This window comes from Pleurodeles waltl, chromosome 5 (genome assembly GCF_031143425.1).
Source record: "Pleurodeles waltl isolate 20211129_DDA chromosome 5, aPleWal1.hap1.20221129, whole genome shotgun sequence".
Taxonomy (NCBI): domain Eukaryota; kingdom Metazoa; phylum Chordata; class Amphibia; order Caudata; family Salamandridae; genus Pleurodeles; species Pleurodeles waltl.
This window is the reverse complement of record NC_090444.1, coordinates 1489070535-1489082758: the sequence shown is the minus strand read 5'-3', so window position 1 is coordinate 1489082758 and position 12224 is coordinate 1489070535. Positions and strand designations below refer to the sequence as shown.

Genomic DNA, 12224 nt, shown 5'->3' with positions numbered 1-12224 from the left:
CTCCCACGGCTTCTGCAGTCTTTCTTCAAGACCGCCAAATTTGTAATGAGGGCCTTGACACTGCATTCACTGCTTACACTTGGCTCCACAAGACAACAGGTGACCTGGATATATAAAGCACTGACTCCCATGGAAGGACTACCCTTGGACGCACTCAAAACCCAGTGGGAGAGGATATTGGGGCATGAAAGAGTAGATTCAGATTGGGATAAAATGCCCATATACCCCCAGAAAGTGTCCCGCAACACAAGGTTAAAGTATATCCAGTTCAACTACCTACATATGACATACCTCAACCCTCATTGGCTCCAGGTTTTCTATGGAGGGAACACTAAGTGTTGCCCACAATGTCAAGCACCAAATGCAGACTTCAAACATATGGTTTGGGATTGCTGCACAATCCAACTCTTCTGGGAAGCAGTTTTAAAACATCTTGAGGAGAAGATTGAATGGACACCGCCACGTACGTTAGAGGTGTGCTAGTTGGGGAGCTTCCGAAGGCCTGTAAAGTGAAAGGTGGGCATAAGGTTCATAGGCCTGGCATGTACTTTAGCCAAATGCAGGATTGCAATGGCTTCAAAATTCCGGTCAGAGCTAGCAGTCAAGGCCTTGGTAAAAGATGTCTCCACCTGGGCTAAGGCTGAAGAAAAAGTCTTAGTTGAGAGGATGAGAAGGGCCTCAGGAGGCAACCTATGGCAGAGCTGTGGTTGGAGGTATTGAATAGCTGGGACACTCCATCAAAACTACTGGTAGATAGTGATTTGGAAACAACAGATGATGAAAGTTCAAGTGGTGGGCACAATCCACATGAGACCTAATTTAGGAGCCAGACAGGACAAACTAAGGGCAGAGACTGGGGACAATTTGCAGAGTCTTTTTACATAAACATGCCACTCCCGCTTCCCCCATTCACAAAAACACTATGCTGAGAGGGGAAAGGAGTGGGCCCACTCCGAAAGGCCACCTACATACCCTCACAGTAGCAATAACTACTGCCACAGGCAGAGACACAGAACAAGTGCCTTCCTCCTGGCAATATCAAGATGTTGTGTACTTTACTCCCAGGGATGATTAGCTCAGTTTGTAGTTTAAGTTTAAGAAAGAAAAACATATTTGATTAATGTCTCTTCCCACAGCATGCACCCCATAAGAGCCGCTTGGCAAGACACATATAAATCCTCACAGACCAGATGTGCAATGGACTTTCAGAACCCCACACATAACCAAATCCGCTCTGGGTAGTTATACTGAGCCCTCACTAGCAAGGTACCCATCCGTCTAACATCTCATCCAGTTGAAATATTGGATGAGACAAGCCTTGATGGGAAACAATTAGTCGTGGCAATGTCATAGCTGAGTATTATATGAGAATATTGTTATCTGTCCAATGTATGTTATATGACATGAAGGAAATGTAGTCAAAAACAATTTGAGACCGTAACTGTATATGAAAAATGACAATAAAGATATATTTTTTAAAAATTCCACCTCCAATGCTATGAACACGAAGTGCTAAGCAGAATCACGGTGCTGTCACCTAGTGATACTAATTAGTCTTTTGAGCAATTAAACCTCTGTTTCAATCAAATTTGGATAATAGTTGGCAGTATGTTTTGTCACAATTGTACAAAAATAAATAAATGTGTTGGCTAATAATGTGTGTTTGCTGCTTTACCATACGATAAAGCTCGTTCTCTTCCACATATTTCAGAGTTGAGTTCAAGATGCAGAACACCTTTTCAGTTTTGCTTCCCCTTCAGCTTTTTGCCCTTTGGTTATCTCCCTTTTGAACTTCCCTTATTCTCATTGGGGGTGGCCAGTGCTTAATGTGAATCAGTGGTTTCCTGTGCTCAGCACCGGCACTTAATTGCTAACACCAGCACTTATTACACTCTGACACATGGTTGTGCCATTTATCTATTTTAGAGATAATCACAACATATGCTTATTAATTCATTATACTTCAAAATAATTAATAAACTGCCAACCAGCTCATTAATATAGCTTTGGGGGTCTGGAACATTCTGAATTATCACACTTTTAGGAACGTGATGGTTAGTAGTTGTGTTGATAATCTCATTGGCAGCTCTGGCAGGGGCAATGAGTGGTGCAAGCCGCTATACCACCTAATGAGGGACCTGGCACTTTTTTTTTTAACAAATGAAGCACTTACATGTAGTAAGGAAATCATTGTAATGAAAAGATGACAATAATTTCTATTGCTGTGACAATAACTCACTTTGTAAAATATTTCTTAGAATCTTAGCAGCTTTGTTGATTCAACAAGCAAACCTGATTTGCATTGATTGCTAAATCTACAGCAGTAAATCAGTTTCATTGTCTCAAGTAAAGAAAACATACCTTGGCACCTTCTTTGCCTTTAATGCCAGTGACTCCAAGTGAGCCCTAGGAAAAAAAACACAAACTTTTAAGAAGCATTTCTTAAAATTGTATATGGGATAAAATTCTCTCTGACATACATTATAAGGATAGTGTGAGTCACCAAGGAGTTTTGTGACCATACAGTGGAACAAGGCTGAAGGCCAAGTTATTTTGTAAGGACATGGAACTCAGAAGTGACTTGCTATATCCTGATAATGTATGTCATGGGGTACGTTATTCCTTATAATACATACTCACAACATTACCCTTCCCACAAACCAGTTTAAATTGTTGTTGTGTTGCTCTTTCATATCAAAGGGATGGGATGTTTGCAAACATGAATAATACAAGTAGAATATGTAATGCAAAATTAAACTCTCCAAAAAGCAGTAAGATATTGTTGTAAATATATGTCAGAATCAGGTAGATACAAGTCAGATTTAATAAACACGCACACTGTAGCTCTGAATGTGTAACGAAATGCAGAGAGATTATATTTTTACTATAATTACCTAAGGTGTGTTAAAAAAAAAAAAAGAATATTGCTATAAATATCTCTTTTCTGCTGATCCCTGTTCACTAGACAACAGAGCAGCTATGTCATTTATTACAGATAACTAGAGATATCACAACTTGCCTGTATTATGGAAATTAGATATAGCTTCTATACAGGGATTGCAGGTTTGCATATATTGTTTTTTCTAAATATTGTGGGGATTACTTTGGAAGTTGTGATTTAATGTCTTTTTGGCATTTGCTATATCATACATATTCTTACATATTCAAGAATAAACTGTAAATTTCTATAAGAGTCATTAATACAAAGAAGTAAAAGAAGATTTAGAGGATGATGGCCTTACACGTCTTAGGAAAAAATGTCCTGAAATAAAAACTGATCTCTGCACTGCATAAAGTGTCAAAAATTCACATCATTGACTATGCACATCCAGTTTTGTCATACTCACATGCAGAAACAAGAGGCAGACTAGTAAAGGGGAAGTCTGTGAATAATTTATTCTGCACAGCAAGCTGCTTCATACAAATTGTGGACATGAGTATGGAAAGACAAGTAAACCTGTAACTGTAGACGTTGCTATTTCAAACATTGCCATCAAGAATCACACATTTATCACCCATACACAGAGAATGCTTGACAATGGATTTTATGACATATGACAGTGTCTCTGTAGGTCACCTGTTAAAATGTCCATATGCACATATTCTATAGGTGAAAGAGTACATGACAGATTACATGATTCTAGGTTATTTTACTTTCACAAATACAATAGGACTTGTTTGAAATAAAAACATCCAAAGTCTAGAGGTTGCATAGATTTAAATGCATTGTGATGGATGTAACACTTCCAGCAGTGTAGGAAATTGGGTTAATAGTTATGCAGGATGTGAGGCCTCATTAGCAAATAGTTCTACAATTGTCTTCTCACTAGGAACCAAGCACTTCATTGTAGCTCCTGACACTCTCAGGGTAGCGAAGCAGAGCAGTCCAAGGCCTACTCAGGGGAGCTGGTGTGGGCTAATGAACACCAAATATTATCACTCAATAAATGATTTCTACTCATTGCTTTTTCTTTGAAAAAGTAAACATACATTTATTACACACACTACTAAATAATACATATTAGTTTACAAATATATACATAAAGTAGATGAAGTTACCCTTTGGTGTCATTCTAAAATCACATTTGACCCCAAACAAAGTCATGACTTCCAAAGTCATAGCACCCCCCACCTATAACAGATACAACATCAAAGTATAAGGGGATGTCACTCTAAACAAAACAGGTCTAGTGGCTTTGTCAAGGGGTCCCCACATGACAGTAAAAGACAAGCCTATAAGGGTTGACAAGGGGACATCACAACAGTAATATAAGGCAAATCCACTGTCCTTGTTAGGGGACACCACATTACAAGACCACTTTCCGCATGTTAAAACCACCATTATATCACTGAACTCAATAACCTGGCTGCTGGCATTGCAGTGATTGAGTATAGAGGTATGTATGGAACAGGGAACTGTAGTGCCTGTTTCCACATTCCACTCTGAGAAGCACATGAGTCACTTGAAATACACTCTCTATCAAGAATCCAATGATGCAAATTTAGCATCCAATGAAAAACATAGCCTTCCCCATCTGTTAGACTGGCATAGTTAAGGTATGGGTTATATACACTTAGTATAAATGAGTTAATCTTTGACTGGATGAATGTGGATTTCATATATATCACCAAAATATAGTCATAAAGTGATATCTGTTCATGGGTTCTAAAATCTAAATCACAGACTATGCCAGTCATTGAAAGTGATGGGCTCAGTTCATTTTGCTGCACATGTACATGTGTAGTGTACAAATATGATAATACCCTGTCTCCAATTTGCTTATGTGCATTGTTTGTTAGCGTCAGCCAGATCATTTGATCCCCTGCTGAAACTTTAACGCATATTAAAATTAAATAATGACCTCATTTAATAGAAATTACCTTAAGAATGTTCAATGATGAACTGTGATGTGTCTAGTTCTAGTTCATAACTGTGTATATGGTGCCCTCTTGGATTGATTTACTGATTTTCAAATCATTAGCTCAATAGAAAGTGGTCACTTTCCCCAATACACTCACTGATATCGATGTATGTTCTTAGGGGATTATTGCAGATTTGAGTATAAATGAAGGCAGACATATAATAAAGATAAAGTGATGGTCAGAAAAAATTGAGAATCATTTTCAGGAATGAGCTAAGTTACTACTGCTCCTTATGATGGAGAGCATGTTTTGGGCTCTGAAAGTAGAGGAAAAAATTGTGATACATGGGTGCAGGTGTTAGTGAAGATATTATTTCTCTGGCAAAAAAATGCTAAAACAGATGTTATTAAACATTACTGCCATAATCTAAGTTTCTCTACAGCATTAAAACAGAAGAGAACTGCATTATGAACTTGTGAATATTGATTTTTTAGCTCAGGGTTCTGCTTGTAGAACCATTGAAGTTCAACGTAGGAAAGACTACAAAAAGTCAATTCAAATGGTCTAAATGGGTTAACATTTTCAAAGCACTAGTGAACCAGAATATTTGTAAATTTTGGAGGCATAATTAATAGCCTGGAGTGTGTGTTTCAACAGGCCAAACCATGTTTAATTATGTATGTGCGTTAATGAATTACATGTGGGGTCCATATGAAGAGTTACTACAGCAGCTGGTATATATCAATTGAATCTGTCTTCATTCATGTACCCTATATGATGGGGCAATGGAAGTGGGCACCCTCAAAAGGCCCCTGATACTGCTGATACTGCTTATGATTGAAACCTGGGAATGTTTATGCTCCTGTTTTGGATTAAGGTATTGCCCCTGCTTTGATGTATTGCCGTGTTGAATGCTCAAGTTGTTACCAAGGCCCTATTGGCCTGCCCCCTCACTTGACTATTTTGCTTAACTGCTCTCTCTTCGTTCCCTTCCCCTTTTGCCAGATCTCCATACAAATTGTAGACATGAGTATGTAAAGACCTCTTTACCATTCCTCCCTGTGCAATGTGCCTGCCACCTGGTCTCTGCCAAATGTCAGTGCTGTGTTCCGGGGAGGACATTTGACTAAGAACTATGTTCACCAGGTTTTCCTGATTCGTGGGGAATCATTTTGTATCAGTGGCTTGACTTCATGCATGTATTTATAATTTATATTTTTGTTGCCACAATGCAATGGTCTGCTTAATTGTAATTGTACATGTGTCTTTTATGCTTAGACGTTCTACTACAAATAAAGAAAGTTGCAAAAAAACTGTCTTTAAGCACAAAGAAAACAAGTAGATTAAATTATATATATGAAAAATACATATGTGCTTAGTGCAAATGAATTTATCATTTTCTCATATATATGGCATTTGCAACTTTGTAGTCTAATTTTTTGCATTTTTTTTTTATTATGTAAAATTCAGTACTGGGTGTAGGCAAATCCGAGACTTTGAAGAAGGTCAAGCTTACAACTGCTGTATAAAAAAAGATGACTGTAAAAGGAAGTTCCACTATGGATAATATAGTTGCATTGATGTTGACGTAAGTAGAGAAAGAATATAGGAAGCTGTTAATTTAATAGTTCATGCATTCTACTATACTTACATTATTACATCTTTTAATATACTAAATGGTCCTCTTACTAACACATTATAATACCTGCATGCCAAACTAATTTCTTCAATATTAAAGTGCAGTTCATTCTAGTCAGTAAAATTCATAGTTTAACTTAATGCTAAGTAACACCAAGAGGAAACATTTTAGAGTTGAGAATAGTGTTCTGCAAGCATGTATTAATTTGTTATTTAGGTAACTAAAGATATAGGTTTTAGCTAGTAAATTATTACTTTCATACAAATTAACTTTAACAGAATCTGAAATAGGCATTTTAAGACTACTTATCTAGATGTACATAGGTAATAATGAGACTGTTCGTACGTCCTTATGTTCGAATATATTGGTCCTATAACTAATAACCCTATTATTGCATTACACTGGGATGAAAACTCAATTTTCTGTAAATCACTGGAAAACCTAATAAATTATTATATCTGTGCAAGGTTGTTTGCAGAATATTTCGATGATGTAAAACTAGCACAGTATGTAACACTCACCTTGAATGAAGTGCAGCTGAAAGGGTATTTATTGGGTAATATGAATGCCCATGCAAAGCACAATTATCTCCAATATGAGTCCTCTGCATTGCTGAATGGGCCTATGCAAAGCACAATTAACTCCAATATGAGTCCTCTGCAGCAATGGGCCTATGCAAAGCACAATTATCTCCAAAATGAGTCCTCTGCATTGCTGAATGGGCCTATGCAAAGCGCAATTAACTCCAATATGAGTCCTCTGCAGCAATGGGCCTATGCAAAGCACAATTATCTCCAAAATGAGTCCTCTGCATTGCTGAATGGGCCTATGCAAAGCACAATTAACTCCAATATGAGTCCTCTGCAGCAATGGGCCTATGCAAAGCACAATTATCTCCAAAATGAGTCCTCTGCATTGCTGAATGGGCCTATGCAAAGCGCAATTAACTCCAATATGAGTCCTCTGCAGCAATGGGCCTATGCAAAGCACAATTATCTCCAAAATGAGTCCTCTGCATTGCTGAATGGGCCTATGCAAAGCGCAATTAACTCCAATATGAGTCCTCTGCAGCAATGGGCCTATGCAAAGCACAATTATCTCCAAAATGAGTCCTCTGCATTGCTGAATGGGCCTATGCAAAGCGCAATTAACTCCAATATGAGTCCTCTGCAGCAATGGGCCTATGCAAAGCACAATTATCTCCAAAATGAGTCCTCTGCATTGCTGAATGGGCCTATGCAAAGCACAATTATCTCCAATATGAGTCATCTGCATTGCTGAATGGGCCTATGCAAAGCACAATTATCTCCAAAATGAGTCCTCTGCATTGCTGAATGGGCCTATGCAAAGCACAATTATCTCCAATATGAGTCATCTGCATTGCTGAATTGTCCTATGAAAAACGCACTTATCTCCAATTTAGGTCCTGTGCATTGCTGAATGGTGAATTCAGAGGAAACTGGAAGGTTGTCTCTCCCATGTGTTTCATTTGTAGAATGCTTAAGTATCATTTATAGTATATACGTTGTTTGCTTTCCACCTGCCTAGGAATTTCTCACTTAAGACGCTGAACTTCATTACTTTTTCTAATGAAAATAATGGCAGAAGCAGCCGATTCTTGCTATAAAGGTGACATTGATATGATATGATATATGCACGCATGTCTACATTTCTGTCCTCTGTTTTGGAGATCTTAGCAGCAAGTAAATATGAGATGAATGCTGTACCGAAAGTATTGATTACATTAATGGCTCTACTTTTGCTCACTGTGAAAAATGTGGCTTTAGTTTGTCTTTTAAAGGGCAGGAAATTGTAAATTGTAATTTTAAACTGTTAATATTTTCAATATGTATGTATATTTTTACTGGCATGCTTCATATTATGAGTAGCTATATAATGTTGAGCATGGATATGCTGTTTGTTTTCAAATGGCTTTTAATTGTAACGGTTTTTATTATTTGAATTGCATGGCTTACCTCAAGGAACGTTTATCCCAAGATATAGAAAAGCTTGTCCTTAGTTGTGGTAGCCTTGGTAATCTCTAACTAAACAGTATATTTTAGGTTAATGGACTATATACCAGCAACAATGCCAAAGAATGTCAATAGGTGTTGCCAAGTTAACATCTAGCTTACAGGATTTTTGCCGCTATATATATGTACTTAAATTCACAGCATTCTCTCATAGTTTAAAAGTTGGCAGCTAAAGGCCTCCATAAAAACAGCAAACAAGAGTGGAGAACTAGGGAACCCCTACAACTTCCTTCTAGTTAGATAAAAACAAAAGTGCACTGACTGAGTTAATTTGGGCACCAGGGAAGTTTAGAGAGATTGCAGTACCTTAATAAATGTATTCTGTCAAGTGCTTTCCCAGCATCAGTACTAGGCACCAGGCACTAGGCAGGAATAGCTACTATCGGTCAGCCTCTATTATGATTGTCAATATATGGCCCATATCAGACAAATCCCTTCCCAGGATGAACCCCTGATCTTCTATGATCACCATATCTGGCAGACCTCTTAAGGTGTTTAGCCAGGATGCTAGTGTACGTTTTAGAATCACATCCAGTAAGAAGATTGAGTGGTATGAACCACAGTACCTAGGGTCTGCTGCCGCTTTGCAGAATACAGCAATGCCTACATAATTTAATGTTCGAGAGATTCTTTCGACTGAGCATATATGCAAGAACAATTTAAATAGGGGAGTGAACTATACTTTTTCTGTAAAGCGAATCAGTTTAGATTTCAGCAGTTTCCACTTCAGATTATGCACATTGAGATACTAGCAAAATTCCGGTAGGAAATGCAGAAGCTTATCAATAGTTATATGCGGCCAAATAAACACCTATATTGTATGGCATACATTAGCTAGAGTACAAATATATGCGACAGGGTGTCTGGCAGATTATTGTAAATACTTTTGGGTGACATACATTAGCTAGAGTAAAAGTATATGCGATATGGTGTCTGGCAGATTATTGTAAATACTTTTGGGTGTTCCATTAAGAAAGATGAAGTTAATGGATGAACCTTTAAAAAGGAAACATGACTCCATGAATATTTTCTAAATTCTGTATAAATCGAAACCAGAGCAAAGTTTACCAGTGAACTGGGTTAAGGTGATGCGCTTTTATATAAACAGGTGTGGCACAGCTGCTGATGTGACAGCAACCCACTAATATAAATCTACATTGAAGAATAAGCATTTGCTTACATGTTTGAAACATTTCAGAATCTAGTAATATAGGATGTTAGCACAAGAGTTGTGGGTTTTGACAGAATACAGCAGCGACATTTCCATTTTTGACTGGTTTAGTGAATTCATGGAATTAGTAATTTATGAGTAGGACTTCTGAATCCATTGTTTGTTTATTCAATAATTAGGTGACTACAACCTACATAAAGCAATTACGCACCTCTCACTTGATTGAGGATTCATCAGTGAGGCATGTGGTATAACTGGAGGATGTTTGAGAGACCTTTATTCATGATGCAGGGTAGAGCCTCACTACGGAGTTTGAGGTTTTGATTCAATCTCCCCATTTTCTCACCTAACATAAATGGTTGCTGGCACTGTGCATTGTATTGGTTGCATCAGAGTGGCAACTGGGTGTTTACATACAACAGCTGCCCAATGTTGGGGCTATTGTACTTCGGGCTTTGCACTGCTCATAAACCTCACGCGTTTTAGACTGAGGGTTTCTGGGGCATAGTATTTGGACATCTCTGGAGCTTATGCACCTTTAGACAAAAGGAAGTGGAGGATCTTGACTAGTTAGAGACCTGGGTCTGAGTTTGAGGTGCCTGGTAATGGAAAACAGGTTTCCGAAAGAAATGCTAAAGTCAGAGAAGGTACTTCCTGGCACCCAGGCAAAAGGCCTTCCAGATGATTATAACATTGCAATCTAAACCCAGAACACTTTCTGAATTTCCCTAAGGAGGAGTACAATCACTTGCATAAGGCATGGTTTACAAGTTGATGGTAAGAATGGTTGCAAACGTTTCAGCCACTGGCGGCTGGTCAGGTTCACATTCCAGTCCATTGTATTTTTTGCCAACTGTGCCATGGCGGATAGAGAAGAACAATATCCAATTCAGCCATGGCTATATCTCATTTAAAATGGAACATGAGCACCCCACATCAATGAGGCGCAGCTTGGATTATGACACAGCAAACATAGCATCACAACAAGAAAAACTAAATATGATGGGTGAAGTGCTTTCAAAAGTCTTAGCCGTTGGCAATCATTTGGGGCTGCATAAACGATTTTCATAGAAAGGGGAAAATAGCAGAGAATTCACAGCAAAGATGTTATGAAAAATGTCAGTGGCACTCAAAGTTTTTTTACCGGTTCCCACAGAGTGTATTTATTTAATTTCTGACAGAATATATTGATTTTACCCATATGCGGAAATATAGGAATACCCTTCATAGCACTTATATATATTCACACTTAGCTAATTCTGTTTAGCCAAATTTGCATATGGATACATGAGAAGCATGATATCGATCACAATATTTACAATGGTCATTGATGAAAAATACCGATTTGATCATGATTCGATCATCACACTCGCTAGAAAATAAAAACAATGTATATTTCTTCAAAGTTACATCTTTATGGAGGGTTGCTTCAAGGAAATAATAGGTTGTTGAATATATGATTAATCATTTCAGTCTCAGGAGAAAGCAATATATACATATGTATCAGTCGGACAGCACTTCTAAAAACATGAATTACTGTGTGTTGTCTTTATATGTGTTACCACACCTTTCCACTAGTCATTAGAGTGGTCAAAATAATTGATTTCCGTGTAAAAACTTTGTTAATTTTTGGGCATCTATGTTGGAGAAAACTGTTAATTTCTATAATGAATATCTATTTGAAACTATTATTAGCTTAAGGAATTAAATTTATATTTCCATTATGCATACAGTGATAACCTATATTTAAATATATAAATATTTGTAGATATCTCTATGTTCTTACATTTCTACGGAATGATCACGTGTATCTAAGCTTTCTCATAATGCATTGACCCGCAGAAACTGCCTAGATTATGCCTAATTAACTACTAACGTTTTCTTGTAAACAATTTCATGAAACAACATTGAAAAGTTTTTAATAAAATACTTCCCATAACAAGACATCTAGAAGCATCCTTCACTGAAACCCCGCTTTCTGATACGTCTGTTAGTAAATACCTTTATTCCAGTTCGTCCTTGCAGACCCACATGACCCTGTAAAAGACATACAAAGCACAACTGTTGGCCCATTTTGCAGATATGTATGTTTGTTTTGCATATTCAAGTTGGCTGGGTTGTTATTTTCCTAGTCCTGGTCTAAAAACATTATTACTTTAATGGTTTTGTCATATGTTGGGTCAGCATTGAAAGTACTTTGCCATTACTTGGTGAAGAAAAATATTAAGGCAACACTAAAACGTTATTTCAGTGTCCTTCCTGAACATGGGTCTATGAAACATATAAACAAGTTCCCATTTGCACCCTAGACTGCTGCATGTGAAGTCACAGTAAAACAAAGACATAAACTACTCACTGCAGCTCCGGGTGGGCCGATGAAGCCGGGTCTGCCAGGTTTTCCAGCTTCACCTTTTTGTCCTTGAGCTCCCTATCAGGAAATAATGGAGATATTAAAACAGGAAGTCAATGTATATGTGTTTACATTATTGCATCAACTGTAATCCCGTTTCTCAGAATA

The 12224-nt window shown here is 37.6% G+C and overlaps 1 protein-coding gene across 1 annotated transcript in view; it reads right to left on the bottom strand.

Annotated features, from left to right (window-relative positions):
- Positions 1-12224, bottom strand: part of COL21A1 (collagen type XXI alpha 1 chain) — a 190627-nt gene that overhangs the window by 60867 nt on the left and 117536 nt on the right. Inside the window, exons 19-21 of the mRNA XM_069235782.1 lie at positions 12063-12134; positions 11708-11743; positions 2362-2406 (exon numbers count right to left, since the gene is read on the bottom strand). Of these exons, the coding sequence (XP_069091883.1) occupies positions 2362-2406; positions 11708-11743; positions 12063-12134 (153 nt within the window). The remainder of the gene's footprint in view (positions 1-2361; positions 2407-11707; positions 11744-12062; positions 12135-12224) is intronic.